The sequence below is a fragment of the Phyllobates terribilis genome, unplaced genomic scaffold (assembly GCF_046119375.1).
Source record: "Phyllobates terribilis strain yellow unplaced genomic scaffold, ASM4611937v1 Scaffold_2__4_contigs__length_985480577, whole genome shotgun sequence".
In the NCBI taxonomy this organism is placed as follows: domain Eukaryota; kingdom Metazoa; phylum Chordata; class Amphibia; order Anura; family Dendrobatidae; genus Phyllobates; species Phyllobates terribilis.
The window spans coordinates 709981118-709999025 of NW_027362762.1; the positions used below are offsets into that span (position 1 = coordinate 709981118).

At 40.8% G+C, this 17908-nt stretch overlaps 1 protein-coding gene across 2 annotated transcripts in view; it reads right to left on the reverse strand.

Annotated features, from left to right (window-relative positions):
• The window catches only part of MAGI3 (membrane associated guanylate kinase, WW and PDZ domain containing 3), a 362774-nt gene that overhangs the window by 40462 nt on the left and 304404 nt on the right, over positions 1-17908 (reverse strand). For both annotated transcript variants that reach the window (XM_073667169.1, XM_073667171.1), the window contains exons 14-16: positions 15603-15795; positions 6905-7096; positions 5486-5671 (exon numbers count right to left, since the gene is read on the reverse strand). In XM_073667169.1, coding sequence (XP_073523270.1) covers positions 5486-5671; positions 6905-7096; positions 15603-15795 — 571 coding nt within the window. The remainder of the gene's footprint in view (positions 1-5485; positions 5672-6904; positions 7097-15602; positions 15796-17908) is intronic.

Consider the following 17908-nt stretch of genomic DNA (forward strand, 5'->3'; position numbering starts at 1 on the left):
CAGTGACGTCATACGCCGCTGCGCTGGGACGCAGAGGTCAGCTGCTGGCCTCTGATAGGCCGGCGGCTGACACTGGCATTGCTGTGCAGAGAGCCGGTCTCTGCGCGGCAATACATTGCATTACAGCGCTGATGTCGGCGGCTGCTGGAGAGAGCCGCGATCGTTATGGGGTCTGTGCCTGCGGGCCGCAAGAAGCAGCCGGAGGGGCCGCATGCGGCCCGCGTGTTTCAGACCCCTGACTTAGGGGTCTTAGTACGCCAGAAAGGCATCAGGCTCTGAGGGTTCTTTTAACCATGTTTTAATTTTTCCAAATAAAGTCTAATTTTACCTGAATGGTCGTGCGGAAAACTACCTTCTTCCTTTTCTTCATCAGAAAATTACCTATTGTTTAAATGAGGCTTTTGGATCACATGTTTTTTTTTTTTTTTTTAATTTGTGACCGGTCTTTATTTAAAAAAAGTAATCTTGCAATTTGCACACTGGCCTCTGGTGATTTTTTAAGACTCAACTTTTCAGAAAGTTTTCAGCAGGGCTCCTTATCATTATAGGCAGGATTACAATGACAGATATCACCTCTATACACAGCTGTGTCACAGATGACTCTGCATCCCCTTCCCTTTCATAATGACCTTTGCATAGGCTCACTATATGCTTACTGTATGTGTCAATAAAAAAATATAGGGTCAGGGTCTGGTCACTGTGGCTATGTACTTGTGTTGTTTCTTGAAACAAGAGAATATTAGAGACTAAAAATGCCTCAGCGGCCAGTGTGAAAATTGCAAGATGAATACTTTTTTTCATAAATCAATAGATACCAAAGAAATCTGTCATTACTGAATGCAGATTTCCCCATTACTGAGAAAAGAGATGACTGTTGGTGCTCATAGAGATCTATGGAGAACTGTATCTGTCATTTTAGGAGAACTTGTAACAAAATGTCTGTGTCTGCCTCTAGCTTCTCCCCCTCCCCTTAACATAAATGTTTAAAAGCACCAACAGTCATCTCTGCATTGGGAAAATCAGTCTTCACTGAACACAGATTTTACCCATGAACTGAGAATGCAAAATCAATCCAGGATGAGAAAGAAGCAGATTTCACTGATAAGGCATATTATGTCGTTTCTTCTTTTTATATGAAATATTGATTTATTAAATATAAATAAAAATGACACTAACTCTTTAACCCCTTTTTGACGTGGTGCGTATTAGTAAGCATCTTTCGGTACCCCCGTTCAGCGCAGGCTCCAGCGCTGAGCCCGCACTGAACCGGGCACGTCAGCTGATTTATACAGCGATCCACCAGCGACAGTCAGCCAGTTAAGTGCCGCTGTCAATCTCTGACAGCGGCATTTAACTCGCGCTTCCTGAAAGGGCATCACTGACTCCGCCCATCGGTGACCCCGTCACATGATTGCGGGTCACCGATGGGTTGGCATGACAACCCGGGGTCTGCAGCAGACCCCTGTGGTTGTCATGCCTAGATTGCTATGAGTGCCACCTAGTGGTTGGCGTTCATAGCAAGTGAGCATTTCTGCTACATAGAGGCGATCTGCTCATCGCCTGTATATAGCAGAGGGGATCAGATAACTGCTGCTTCTAGTCTCCCATGGAGACTATTGAAGCACGCAGAAAGTGTAAAAAAATGTTTTTAAAAAAAATATATAAAAGTTGAAATCACACCCCATTCAAAATAAAACAATAAAAAAAAAACCACATACACATATTTGGTATCGCCGCTTTCAGAATCGCCTGATCTATCAATATAAAAAAAACATTACGCTTTTTTGGTCGCCACAACATTGCAATAAAATGCAATAATAGGCGATCAAAACATCGGATCTACCCCAAAATAGTATCAATAAAAAAGTCTGCTCGGCCCGCAAAAAATAAGCCCTCACTCAGCCCCAGACCATGAAAAATAGAGATGCTACGGGTCTCGGAAAGTGGCGACTTTTTTTTTTTTAAGCAAACTTTGTTTTTTTTCACCACTTAAATAAACAAAAGCCTACACGTTTGGTATCTACGAATTCGTAATGACCTAGAGAATAATAATGGCAGGTCAGTTTTAGCATTCAGTGAACGTGGTAAAAAAACAAACAAACCTAAAACAACTGTGGCATTGCACTTTTTTGCAATTTCACCGCATTTGGAATTTTTTTCCCCGTTTTCCAGTACACGATATGGTAAAACCAGTGGTGTCAATCAAAAGTACAACTTGTCCCGCAAAAAATAAGCCCTCACATGGCCATATTGACCGAAAAATAAAAAAAAGTTATGGCTCTGGGAACAAGGGGAGCAAAAAAAGAAAACGCAAAAAGCACCAGTCATTAAGGGGTTAAATAATGTGATATTTTTTTTAGACTTACGGTTATAAATGCAACCACACTACTTAGGTCTCCTGTATTTTTGTTTTTTATTTTGTACATTGTAATTTTTTTTTTTTTAGACATTTTTTTGTCCCACTAGTGACGTGAGCTTGATTGTTCACATAATACACTGCACTATCTGTCTGTCAACCCAAAGCCCTGGGTTGTAAGGAGTCTCAGGAATTGTTCAGCATTTACAAAAAGTCAATGAGATATTTCTTGAGTTGAAACAAATTATCACCCTGAAAATCCAGGACTTTTATTCAAAATCAACTCTTTGATAAATACAAAGTAGAAAGACTTTACCATCTCATTAAATATTTAAGAACAGGTAAACTGAGCCTTTGATATTGCGGAGCATAAAACAGACGACTACAAGTCTAATATTTGCCCTGAAATGAGAATGTCCCCATGTGCTAATCCATCTGCTTGCTGGATTAAGGTACTTATTATTTAGAAATGGGCAAAGCCATCTATCTGGCAGCGGTATAATAATGCTTCTAATTAAAACGTGGAACCACAGTCTTGAATAAATTGCAGAAGAAGGCACGAGCAGATGTAGGCTTTATTTCTGTAACTACAGAATAGACTGTGCAAACAAACAGCAATAGAATATCATGTGATTTATGGAGTCGAGACAGATTTCAACCGATTGCAGATAAATATTCTCTGCTGACCGGACACAAAAGCCCCTGATGACCTACTTTACAACTGCACTGTGTCAGGTTTTTGCCAAACAGATTATCAACTTTATATTAATAGCTGAGCTGGATTTTTAAAGTGCACCAGTCACCTTTGCACTCTAAAGGAAATCAATTTAACAGGAGGTTATAGATCAGTTCAAAAGGATCGCACAAATGTGATTTAGGATTAATAGATCGTATTTTGCTGATACTGTGTAATCTCTAAAGGAAAAAAAAAAATCTGCAATTTATTTTGGTGTTTCATTGAAATAACACTAAGAAAAAAAAAAATCTAAAAAAATAAATAAAAGCTTTACAGTGCTGTTAGGCCATCATACAGCAACTAAAAAAATGACCTTTTTTTAAAGCTTGTTTCAGGTTTTTGTGTTAAATATATATATATATATTTTTTTTTATCTCACAACCTGTAGTAAAAAAAAAAAAAAAAGCTTGCAATTTTTACACTGGCCACTAGGGCTTTCTTTAGACTCTAACTTCCTGTTTCAGAAACTCCACAAGTACATTAGGTACAATGAACAGACAGTTGTATTGAAGCAACTAATGAGCGTGTGCACAGGTGATTGTGAAGGAAGGGGAGCAGGATCAGCTGTGACATCACCTATTGTGATTGGTGGATCCTGTGATATCAGCTGTGTATAGAGAGGTTATCTGTCATTGCAATCGTATCTGTGATGATAAGAAGCCTTGCTGAAAACTCTTCCTAAAGGAACAGGAAGTATAAAAATGCCCCAATAGCTAGTGTAAAAATTATAGGAGTACTGATTTTGTTTTTTTTTTAATAAAGATACAAAAAAGACAATATAATAAAAATATACAAGTAAAACAAAAAACTGATTTAAATAATAGGATATTTTCTGATGATGGCTTCCTTTTAATGGAGCCTTTACCTTTAAAGCGCAGCCATTTCTGCTGGTCAGGATTTCTACAAGTCTGCTAGCACACATGACACTTGCCTTGCCACTCCTTCCCCTACCTCCTTACTACATTGCTTTACACTGGTTGACTGTCTGCTAATTAATTACAACACTTTATTATCAAAAAGTTTCCTCCGAAGACATTGCAATTCCCTGTATGGAGATTCATGGTCTTCCACGCTTTTTTAATTGATTTAAATTAATAGAAAGACATTATGATTGTTTGCTATGTTGTAGATACAGTAGAGTTGTAGTTCATTCACCCTTTCAACATAACTACAAATTCACATGATGCTTATTTTTCCTTTCCCTCTCCTCTCACACTGCAGAGACAGACTGCAGAGACAGACTGCAGAGACAGACTGCCTACTTGAATCAGTGTCAATGCTGCAGTGATCACAGGACTTTATTAACATTTTTTAACTCTTCGCTCTCTTGGCAGGGAGGAAGTAAAGAACTACAGTGTCTTTTTTCATGCCATTTTTTTTCTAAAGATGATGGCCAATTGGATATGACATTATTTACACACAATAGCATTCGTATTTCTGGGATTCTTTTTGGGTGCTGGGATTCTCTAAGCGTTTCGTTCTTTAGTGTTTTTTCCACTCATGGACTTCCAAATCTATGACCTGTGTTGCAGATTTTAAAGCAGTACTTTAGGGAGTTTTTATGTGTTTTGTAAACAGAGAAAAAACAGCAAAAAATGGGTAGGAGGCCTAAATGAGAAAAAGCAGGCCCCATTAACATTTGGGGTAGGATGAGATATAAAGCCATATCACTAATGCACCAAAAAATGCAGATAAACAGTCTGAATACTGTAAAACCTGCTGACAGACTTTAAAGGGAATCTACCAGCAGGTTTTTGTTATGTAACATGACAGGAAAATTAGGTAAGGACAGAGATTCTGATTCCAGAGATGTATCACGTAGTTTACTGGGTGCAGCAGTTGTGACAGATACACAGTTTTCTTTGTTGCAGACTTAACAGAGCTTAAAATGTTGACCCACCCACACCACTGATTAGCAGCTTTCTATGTATAATGTATAGTGAGCTAATAAGTGCTTGGGGCAGCTTTGGGCGCGGATGCATGAGGCCAGTTGTTCTGTATTGGGGGTGGAGCTGGACCAGGATGCATGAGGCCAATTGTTCTGTACTGGGGCTGGAGCTGGACTAGGATGCATGAGGCCAGTTGTCCTGTCCTGGGGGTGGGGCTGGACTAGGATGCATGAGACCAGTTGTCCTGTCCTGGGGGTGGGGTTGGACTAGGATGCATGAGGCCAGTGGTCCTATAGTGATAATCTTCTGCTGATAAAACACTGATTGTATTGAAACATCAAAACACAACCTAATAAGTGATACATCCCTGTAATCAGGCTCTTCCCCTCCATTGTGGTGCTCTCAGATTACATGGCAACAACCTGCTGACAGATTCCATTTAAGCATAGGTAACATGTGAAAGCAAGCCAGGGCTAGTGAAACTTTACATACAATAAGACGTACCTTCTTCAGCAATCACTGTGAGGGTTACTGTATTCCCAGCGTCTTTTATTAGTTGTACTATGTTATCGTGTGACAACTCCACAATTGATTGGCCATTAACAGCGGAGATCCTGTCTCCCACCTTAAGCTTTCTGCAGCGGTCAGCAGGGCTACTTTCTATAACCCGTCCAATCTTGTGAGGAATGACTGCAATGAGAATTACCAGATAGTCATGTTATCAGCTTGTCCATAACTATAAATGGCAAGAAACCCCAAACTCATAGGTATCGTTCACACTTCGGAGTTGCTTTGGGTTGCATGGTGTGCCTAATGAGTAGGTTGCTATATTCATGGGATAGGTGCTAAATGTTAATTTGACCAATAGGACATCCACAAATCCTTAGGATAAGGGTCAATGGCACAAACTGTACTTATTATGACACTTGTGTAAGTTAAAGAAGACTTGTCAGCCATCACTGTGCTCCAAATCCAAGAAAAAAAAAAGACATTTCATAAAGTCCCAGGATATTATTTATATATGACTAAGCAGTGCTTACATATAAAATTCACTCCTAAAAATAGGTCGCGCTAAGAGGACTGAACCTTTACAGAACATTAATATTCAGGCAAATTTCTGTACTGTGAGCTAATTGACTCGTGTTACTGTGTGCCCGGGTGCCATGCTCAGCGCTGCGTGCCATTGTTAATGCACACAACATCTGCTTGGCTACATTAAATATAAACCCCGCTGAAGGATAAGGCAGAGCAGCACAGGCCAGATGGATTTTCAGCAGGGAGACAACATCAACACTAATAATATTTACCCAGATTTCCAATATTGTGATGGCAAACAAACAGGAGAAGCATTAATACCAGTCCAGAACGAAAAGAAGAAAAATAAGAAAAAGCAGGTAAGAAAAAAGTAAATTAGCGGATTAACAAATGTACTATTGTTATTAAAAAATGTGCCATCCTTATGAGGGTAGGCACTAAGGGGACCCCAAAATAGGAGACGATAGCTGCCTGCGGTAATGCAAGCAATACAGTAGCCCGAAAAAAGCATATCCAGAAATCTGTAGCCAAATCTAAAGAGGTTCCAGATGGGGATCGGAGGTGAAACGGTCTCCCTCTATATAACTTTATGAGCCATACACAAGAGACCACAAAACGATTTCTAGTAAACAGAAGTTTCTGTTGTGGAACATCGGGATCAAAATGCCTCTTATTTAGTAATCTGGGGGCACCATTGCACCAATGGTAACTAGAAGACTTGCCTCCAGTGCTACCAAGAAGTGGATACTGTGTATAAGATATATTTAATCCTCCATATTATTGCAAATGGCATTTAGAACAGGTCATACATTACAGTAGATAACACACTAATGTCGGGGTCCTCACAATGGGTGAGAAATTTGGTAATTTAAATGTAAGGTATCTCACCTCCTGGAGGAGGTTTATTTTTGGAGGTCAAGATGACAAATCCGAAGCCTTCATTTTCCTTCCGCTGTAAGACAACATCATAAGCCTCTGCGGGCGGTTTGGGAACACCAGTCACTTCAATTCGGTTTAGCCTGGGAGAGCCATTCAGGGCAGGGGTAGGGTTTTGTACATCCTCCTCTTCTTGTGGTTTGTCTGTGAAAATGAACATATATCTCATAAATGCTTGCAAAACCACAGGAAACATTTTCTTTGGATTTTTTTTTTTTTATATTTTTTTTGGCCCTATTAAGTTTAAAAAAATACACTCAGATCCCTAAGTTACATGAGTGAATGAATGATCTAAAGATATGTGAATAGTCCACTCCAGTCTTCCCTCCCTTATCCGTATCCTATGCTGCCTGGTCCTGACGTTTTCTGTATATAGTGGAAGGTGACCAGCGGACCATGCGGCATAACACTATGTTCCCATGTAGCATGCTTATATGTATTTAAAAAAAAAAACCTGCATCAAACATGCACTAAAAACATCCCAAAAAAAAGAAAAAAAATGCATAAACCTCCCCACCCCCAGCAAAAACGCAATAATTACAGCAGATTGCCATTGCATGTTTTATGCGGATATCTGCAGAAAAACACATGGAGAAAAAAAGGGGATCATGGTGGGTTTACAGTAGTCGTCTTATGCAGCCGATTGGTTACATGTTTGCCAATCGGTGGTCGTTTAATAGCTTTTATATACTGGCCAGACACAGTCCCAATGGGCAAAGTGATTGATCATTAATAGTGTTGAGCGAGTATGTTCTGTTAACCCTTTCGGCGAGTATGCTCGGGCCGAGCTCCGAGTATTTGCATCTGCTCGGTGTTATGTTTAAATCACTCCCGAGTGCATGATTTGCAACTGTTTGACAGTTTTATTACATGTGAGGAATGTCTATTTCTTACACATTCCTCACATGTAATAAAGCTGTCAAACAGTTGCAAATCATGCACTCGGGAGTGATTTAAACATATCACCGAGCAGCTGTAAATACTCGGAGCTCGGCCCGAGCATACTCGGCGAAAGGGTTAACAGAACATACTCGCTCAACACTAATCATTAATAGATCGTTCTCTGCGCATAGGTGGTCATTGTTGATGACATAGGCGGTCATTGTTCTTGGCATCACCTGCCCTGTTCAGACGATATGCTAATGAGAACGATGATTTTTAAGCAAGCCGCCGCCTGTTTATACTGCACAAATACCACAAAACAAGCGCTTCTAAGACCCCTTATTCTTGATAATAGGCCTGTGTAAACCCACCCTTACTATATCCTCCTTCCATGAGGTCAATAATCACCAATCAGTGCCATAAAAATCATGGCAGTTCCAGCAATCAGCGCTGATTACATTCCTGTCATGCCCTGATAAGTCCGCGAGACACTGAAAGCCCTATCTGACCTCATTATGCTAAATGTTCATTGATTCTGGCACGGGAAATAGAACTATGGGCCATAATACGATTGGACATTGTTGCTGCTTTGATTCAATGAATATGATACAGAATGTGCCATGTGTTGTATTATTCACAATTGTGCCCTTCCTGACAAATTACACATAGATGTGTAGCTGTACAAATGTTTACCGCACATTCTAACTTGCAGGATCTTGAGAGGAACGAGGGCGTATATATTAGAGCATAAACCTTCTATACGTTTCTCTGGTCCTTATGTAAGTGGAGTGGTCACTCACTGCTGATAATATATTATCTTCTATGTTTTCCTCCTTTAATCTACCGTCATTTACATGATAGGTCAGTATATACACAACCGGGACTGCACATTAGCTCATACTCTAAGGAAAGTTCATCTTGACCCAGGCTTTATAAGAGCGGGATGATTATTATTCTTATTATGTGACTATTATAGAAGACAACATCCTTTGAAGTGCAAATTAGTATGGAGTTATAAACAGAAAATCCATAGACTGCCATGAATTAGTTGGGCAGAGAACACCTAACCAATATACAAAATGATAACTAAAAGTTTTCTGGAAGGCTTTCATTTCCTTTATTTCTGAGATAAATTGCCTCGTACACTATTAGAAATGTATTATATACTGCCATTTGCTCTTAAATGAATTCACATTAAAGAGGTTGTCCACTACTCGGACAAGACCTTTAATTTGTATTCATTTTTAAGCAAATGCCAGTATATAATAAATTGTCTTCTTGACAACTAAATTCCGATACTCGGACAACCTCCTCTTTTTTTTTTTTTTTTTTTTTAGGCACAGGTGGATCAAAAATAATAAACACGGGTATGTTCACCTTCCAGTGCTCCCGCGGATCCGGCACAGGCTGCTCCAGGAGTCCGCGCCAGCTCCGGAAGGGTTAGCTGCCCCATTTGGAAGTCTCAGCACCGTTGCAGCCTGTGATGGGCTGCCATTGGTCAGATTACTAGAAGAGCAAGTGCAAGCTTGCAGAGCTACTGTGGACTTCTGGAGCAGCCTGCGCCAGATCCGCAGGAAGGCGAATGTGCCTTTATTATTTTTAATCAATCCATGCCATATACAGTGGGGAAAAAAAGTATTTAGTCAGCCACCAATTGTGCAAGTTCTCCCACTTAAAAAGATGAGAGAGGCCTGTAATTGACATAACAGGTAGACCTCAACTATGAGAGACAAAATGAGAAAACAAATCCTGAAAATCACATTGTCTGATTTGGAAAGAATTTTTTTTCAAATTTTGGTGGAAAATAAGTATTTGGTCAATTACAAAAGTTCATCTCAATACTTTGTTATATATCCTTTGTTGGCAATGACAGAGGTCAAACGTTTTCTGTAAGTCTTCACAAGGTTGGCACACACTGTTGCTGGTATGTTGGCCCATTCCTCCATGCAGATCTCCTCTAGAGCAGTGATGTTTTGGGGTTGTCGCTGGGCAACACGGACTTTCAACTCCCTCCAAAGGTTTTCTATAGGGTTTAGACCTGGAGACAGGTTAGGCCACTCCAGGACCTTGAAATGCTTCTTACGAAGCCACTCCTTCATTGCCCTGGCGGTGTGCTTGGGATCATTGTCATGCTGAAAGACCCAGCCACGTTTCATCTTCAATGCCCTTGCTGATGGAAGGAGGTATGCACTTAAAATCTCACGATACATGGCCCCATTCATTCTTTCATGTACACAGATCAGTCTTTCAGGTCCCTTGTCAGAGAAACACCCCCATGCTTCACAGTAGGTATGGTGTTCTTTGGATGCAACTCAGCATTCTTTCTCCTTCAAACACGCTGAGTTGTGTTTCTACCAAACAGTTCTAATTTGGTTTCATCTGACCATATGACATTCGCCCTATACTCTTCTGAATCATCCAAATGCTCTCTAGCAACCTTCAGACAGGCCCAGACATGTAATGGCTTAATCAGGGGGACAAGTCTAGCACTGCAGGATCTAAGTCCCTGGCGGGGTAGTGTGTTACTGATGGTAGACTGTGTAATGTTGGTGCCAGCTCTCTGCAGGTCATTCACTAGGTCCCCCTGTGTGGTTCAGGGATTTTTGCTCACCGTTCTTGAGATCATTTTGACCCCACGGGGTGAAATCTTGTGTGGAGCCCCAGATCAAGGGAGATTATCAGTGGTCTTGTATGTCTTTCACTTTCTAATTATTGCTCCCACAGTCGATTTCTTCACACCACCTGCTTGCCTATTGCAGATTCAGTCTTCCCAGCCTGGTGCAGGGCTACAACTTTGTTTCTGGTGTCCTTCGACAGCTCTTTGGTCTTCACCATAGTGGAGTATGGCGTGTGACTGCTTGAGGTTGCGGACAGGTGCTTTTTATACTGATAAGTTCAAACAGGTGCCAGTAATACACGTAATGAGTGGAGGACAGAGGAGCCTCTTAAAGAAGAAGTTACAGGTCTGTGAGAGCCAGAAATCTTGCTGGTTTGTAATTGACCAAATACTTATTTTCCAAAATTTCTTTCCAAATCAGACAGACAATGTGATTTTCAGGATTTGTTTTCTCATTTTGTCTCTCATAGTTGAGGTTTACCTATGATGTCAATTACAGGCCTCTCTCATCTTTTTAAGTGGGAGAACTTGTACAATTGGTGGCTGACTAAATACTTTTTTTCCCTACTGTAATTGGGCAACACAGTGGTTAGCATTATTGCTTTGCAGCGCTCTGGTCCTGAGTTCAAATCCCACCAAGGACAACATCTGCAAGAAGTTTGTATGACCTCCCAGTGTTTGCTTGGGTTTCTCTGGTTTCCTCCCACACCTCAAAGACATAATGATAGGGAATCTAGGTTGTGAGCCCCAATGAGGACAGGATGATGATGTCTGTAAAGCTGTGTAATTAAAGAGGTTGTCCACTACTTTAACAGAGATGACATATGCTCCGTCTACGGTCGTGGTTGCGGCTGGGTACTGCCCATCAACCCCTATTCAAATCAATAGGAGGCTGTGCAGTACCAAGTCGCTGCGACTATCAGTAGACAGCTCCGTAATTGAGCACTCCTGGCAGCAAGAACAGTTGATTGGTGGGAGTGCCAGGTGCCATACCCTCACCGATCAGACATTGATGACCTATCTTAAGGATAGATCATCAACGTTACAGTAGTGAACAACCTCTTTAACGGCGCTATATAAGTAAGCATAATAAATATTAATAATAATGCTAACTAAAAAGATTTTTTTACTGTCAAACCCATTTAACATCCAGGGATGCATTCAAAATTCTGTAACCTTCAGAACAAAATCTGTTTGCTTAGATTGTTCTGTGTGGGAAGAGGTATAGATTATACTCCAGGCACTGTACAATAATCTGAAAAGATAAGAATTTGACAGAACCTATTGACTTGTGTAAATGTAATATATATGGGAGCCTCAAGGTGGTCTGTCCGTGTCTGCTACCAGTAATGACACCAGGTTGACGCCCTGATAATATGGCTGATGAAAGCTTCCTTCCAGGATGATAATGTCTTGCATCCAGCTTGGCAGAGTGATTCATTATATTAATGTCATCTATTACATAATCATTGGAAACCAAATATTCAAGAAAGTGTTGTGGATTGGTTGTGTCCTGCCTTTCCTGAGTCAGGCGGTATGGGGTATTTTTCAGCACAAATCTACTTACTGAATGTAATTGGACAGAAAGTAGTTCCATTTTTCGTGCTGATAACTTGGAGATTCACATTCCCTAATAAACAATAGGAGAATTTCTTTGCTGGAACTTCCCATTTGTTTATGGGAGATAATTACACTGACGTTTTCTAAAATGCTTTGTCTTTTGCAAAGTAGAGCAGATGACACCTTTACGTCTCCACTGGGAAAAATAATTTCCCACCAGCAGACACGCGGTTCAGAATATGAGGGTTGGAAAACTCGCAACATTGATTTAATCTAAGAAGCAGTAAAACGTATGCCAGCCAGGAAAGATCCATCATGAATCCTTTTATTGAGCAGATCTCGAACGGCTTACTGCTGGGAGCAAAGTGAAAAGGTCAAGATGAGAGCTGTGCGCAGAATGGAGGAAAGGTGGTCAGAGATAAAACCCCATATTGAGGTCAATGAAACGCAAGAATGAAGAAAAGGACATTGTAATTTGTAAGGGCACATGCAAATGTTGGCAAAATCCAACGTTGAAGTAATCCAACTATATAAATGGTGGAGGTTTCAGAGAAACTAATTTCTGCACAACCAACAGTTCATTTTCACATAACACGGATCAGCTCTAACAATCAGTTGTTACAATGGCTCCTGTAAAGGGAGGTCACATAAGGCAGCAAATGGGCAGGCAGCTCTTGAGGTTGATTTGTTGGAAAAATGGGCAAGTGCAAGGATCTGAGAAACTTATTATTATGGTTAGACGTCTGGACCAGAGCATCATCCAAATATAAGTGGTTAGTACCTACCAAATGTAGTCAAAGTAATGGAAGAAGGTGACCTGGTTTGATCACTGGTGGTTGCACAGCTGGGGAACTAGTTACAGATTTCCTTTAATGTGCCCTCTAGACTGCAAGGTCAAATGGTTTAGGGCAGGCTTGAAGAACGTGACAAGAGTTTAAGCTATGAACTTAGCCTTCAAATTCCAAATATTAAGCAAGCATATGTAAAATTTCCTGGAAGAACAAGTCGATCCATAGAGGTCGAACTTACAAATTACATGTCCTAAAGAATCTGCTGCCATCGCCTTGGTGCCAGATATTTCAGGACACGGTCATTGGTCTTGTGAAACTAATGCTTCGATGGGTCACGGGGGGACTACACGATGTCAGGAAGGGGTGTTTATCAATGTTATGGCTGATCAGTGTCAATATCTCCGCTACAATACCAGATCGTACACAGTTTATTAAGGAATTCATACTTATAAAATTTAAAAAAATGTTTTAATTAATTTTTGAGTCTTTTGATGACAATATTAACACATGTTGCCATTAGTATAAAAGTAGTTCAGAAGTTGGAGGGCAAGAAATGATGGTGGTTCTTAAAGGGATATTAAATTTATTAAAATTTTACCAGTGGGTTCATCACTTTCCCCCACAGTTTGTAGGGTCAGGAGTCCCTATAAAGATTTAGACCTATCTAAAGTTTTAACATCCAGACTTTATTAGGGCAATTAACGTTAGGTTTTTTTGCCATGAAAGAGGTCAGACTACAGTGTTTCCCAATACAGTCACATATCTCTATCTGAAAACCAACAGAAATATTTATAAAGATATGTATAATGAAAGCAGCTCTTTCTGTAAGACTGATGTATACAAGCTGTTCATGTCTAGTGTTTTTAGGGGAACACAGTGTCTGATATGTAGGCAGCATGGTATACAGCAGGAGGAGGTAAACAGATTGCTATATAGCTTCAAGGAAATAGATTTAGTATTCCAAGCTTTTTCCATTCATTTAATTCCTGCTCTTGCTATTTTTTAGGAGTCCAGTAGGCGGTACTCTTCAGTGGTTGCATCCTTCCCTATAGGACTTCTAGCTATTTAACCCGTTCTACGCCCGGGTGGGGAGCATTTTTATTGGTGTATGGTCTCCCATGCTGGTATGTGCTGCCCCCCTCCTGGTATTTGTGCTGCCCCCATCATCCTATCCTGGTATGCATGGCACCCCTCACCCCAATCCTGGTATGCGTGGCACCCCTCACCCCCCAATCCTTTTATGCGTGGCACCCTTCACCCCCCAATCCTTGTATGCATGGTCCCCTCACCCCCCAATCCTAGTGTGTGTGGTACCCCTCACCCCCCAATCCTGGTATGCGTCGTACCCCTCACCCCCCAATCCTGGTATGCATGGTCCCCTCACCACCCAATCCTAGTATGTGTGGTACCCCTCACCCCCCAATCCTGGTATGCATGGTCGTCCCCCCCCCCCCCCCAATCCTGGTATGTGTGGTACCCCTCATCCTGGTATGCATGATTCCCTCACCCCACAATCCTGGTATGCATGGTCCACTCACCCCCCAATCCTGTTATGTGTGGCCCCCTCATCCCTTTCACACTGTACACACATACAAAAAAATAAACAGCTATACTCGCCTTTCTTCTCTGTGCGTCCTGTTCTGCCAGAGGCCGGGGAAGGAGTGTGGCGCCGGAGCACCGCGCTGTCTGGCGCCATTTTGCTGAAGACACACTGTAAATGTGTCTTCAGTAAAATGGCATGGGATAGCGCTATGCGCATGCGCCGATCCGACGCGTTCACTCCGCCCCCGGTCTCCAGCAAAGAGAGGCGCCGCGGCAACGCTCCTCCCGGTCAGGTAAGTATGTAAGTATGGCACCGGAGATAGCAGTATGCGTTCAGTGCGTACACATACCGCGATCTCCGGCGCCATACACCTCCTCTTACCCGTAGCGGCTGGATGCCTGTTTCTGTCTGGAGCCAGACTGCGCGTCGCGCATGCGCAGTCTATCGAGGCTTCAGACAGAGACACGCATCCCCGGTTATATTATAGATGTACAGAGATCGCTGTCATTAACCTAATAGGACCGCCTACTGGACTCCTGAACACAGAAAGGAGCAGGATATAAAGAAATAAAATTCTAGTCGAGCTGAACATTTTCTAATAAATCTAAACATTAGTCTGCTCAACTGCTTTAAAACTAGCTAATCACAGATATGCATATGCAACATGACAGGGAACCTGTCACCGGGGTTTTGCTGCCTAATCTGAAAGCAGCATAATTCCAGCAATGTGTCACTTACTGGGCTGCTTGCTGAAGATGTGATAAATCACTATTTTATCAGCAGGAGATCATCACTAAAGGACTAGGAAACTGCTGCCATGTAGTCTTCCATATTCATGAGCTCTGTAATAACTCCGCCCCCACCACTGATTGGCAGCTTTCTGTCTGTGCACAGAAAGCTGCCAATCAGTGGTGTGGGCAGGGTTATACAGAGCTCAGCATTAGAGAACCGCTAGATCTGCAGCAGAGAAAACAGTGATTTTATCAAAATGAAAGCAAATAGCACAGTAAGTGATACATTGCTGGAATCAGGGTCTCTGCCCCTACATCACGATGTTCTCAAATGGGGTAGCAAAAACCCGGTGACAGATTCCCCTTAAGCTGTGATATTCTTAACACTAGCTAAGCCAATGAAAAAAAATTGAAGAATCAAAAGTCGATTAAAATCCCTACAAGAGTAATTTTGTCTCGTTTAGGTGTTGTGCACAAAATTATGGAAACTTGAGCCCTTCTTTAATTCTTTCAAACCTTTACCTACCTGTAAAGAATATCTGCCTTCTCACTGTAAGCAGCACATGACCATTTCGAGCGGCGGTGGTCATTAAATCTAAGACCTGCTTGTGGGATTTTCCCTTCACAGGTACTCCATCGATACAGATTAGTTCATCAGCAGCACGGAGGCGACCATCCTTCTCTGCAGCTCCGAGGGGAATAATCGCCCCGATGTAAATCTGCAATCAAAGAAGCAGTTTTAGAAGTGAATTTATCAGGAGCAGATTCTTTGTCTGGGTTGTTTTTACTTGTTATTTGATCTTTGATCATTTTGGCACATCTTTACACATAACGCCTGTCTAGAGCAGTTTCACCAATTTTTCCAGCACCTGCCTACTGGAGTGACAATTGCCACCTATTAATCAGTCGTAATTCTCAGGTCTGGCTTAGACCTATTTGCATAAGTAATCACGCCCACTTTCCCATCTATATTTCAAAGCATATGGACTGACAAAAGAATAATAAAGTTGCAAGTTTTTGTGCGAAAACAATGAGCAAACTTTGTGACATCAGAAAACTGGACCTCGGCATTCCATTGACCTTGTCTCCCCATCTAACAACATACACAATATACACTGCAAGACATTCATTTCTCAGAATTATTACGCCATTACATTTTTTATTACATTCTTTTTAAAAAAATCTGCATTACAGAAGCATAAATACATAGTGATTTCCCCATTTTTTGGGAAGTTTAACCTCTTCATAACATGGCTATTTTACGCTTTTTCTTTTTTCTTCCCTTCTTCCAAGAGCCATAACATTTGTACTTTAACATCGACATAGCCGTATGAGGGCTTATTTTTTCCGGAAAAAGTTGTAATTTTAAATTACACCATTCATTTTATCATAAGATTCACTGGAAAGAGGGAAAAAAATTCTAAGTGCGTTGAAATTGCAAAAAAAAAAGTGCAATTTCACAATTGTATTAGTGTTTTTTTATTTACCATGTTCACTATATGGTAAAAATGACCTGGCAATATGATTCTCCAGGTCAGTACAATTATGCAGATACCAACCCTATATAGGTTTTTTTTTATTTAAGTGCTGAAAAAAAAATTCTAAATTTGTAAAAAATAAATAAATAAAAATTTTGCTTGCGTCGCTCTTTTCCGAGACCAGTAACATTTTCAATTTTCAGGATATGGGGCTGTGTGAGGGCTTATTTTTAGTGCTCTGGGCTGACGTTTTTACTGATACCATTTTGGGGTAGATACGCGGTTTTGATTTCCTTGTTTTTTCTGCAATACGCCATTTACCGATCAGATTAATTTATTTGATATTTTGATAGATCAGACTTTTACGAACGCAGCAAAACCAAACATGCATTGTTTTAATTGTTTTATTTTAATAGGGCAAAATGGGGGTGATTTGAACTTTTGTATTTTTTTTATTTTTTATTTTTTTACTTTTTTCATATTTTTAAAAACATTTTTTTCAGTTCTTACTGTATTTAATAGTCCCCTTAGGGGACTTGAAGCTGCGATCATCAGTGGCATTTAACATGTTAACAGCCACAGGCAGAGCTCTATTCCACCTGTGGCTGTTAGAGGCAGATGATCATCATCTGTCAGGAAAGATGCAGACTCGGCTTTCAAGCCTGCATCAAAGTCAGGGATCTAACATATGACGTAACTGTATGTCATATGTCAGGAAGGGGTAAAAGGGAATCTGTCAGTAGGATTTTGCTATGTAATCTGAAAGTAGCATCATGTAGGGACAGACCACCTAATTTCACGGACGTATCACCTAGTTTACTACGTGCAGAAGTTGCAATAGAATCACAGTTTTCCCTGCTGCAGATGTAGCAGTGCTCTGAATATTAAGCTCTATGTAACACCGCCCACACCTCTGATTGGCAGCTTTCAGCTAATCAGTGGTGGCAGCATGGTTGGAATAGGAGGAATGGGGCCAGTTGTCGTTATAATCTACTGCTGATAAAACACTGATTGTATAGAAACAGCAACACGCAGCCCAGTAAGTGTCACATCACTGTAATCAAGTACTCTGCCCCTACATCAGATTACATAGCAAAAACATAGGGAAAGAGTACCTTTAAAGGGAATGTGGTCATCAGAAAATTACCTATTGTTTAAACCAGTCTATTGTGTTAAATGTATTTTTTTAATTTTTGGAAATCATTTCACAATCTATATTAAAAAAAAATGTATAATCTTGCAATTTTTACACTGGTTACCCCGGCTATCTTCCTGTCATTTAAGGATGAGTTTTCAGCAAGCTCATTTCCATCACATGCAGGATTACAATGAAAAGCACAGCTGATAAAGGATT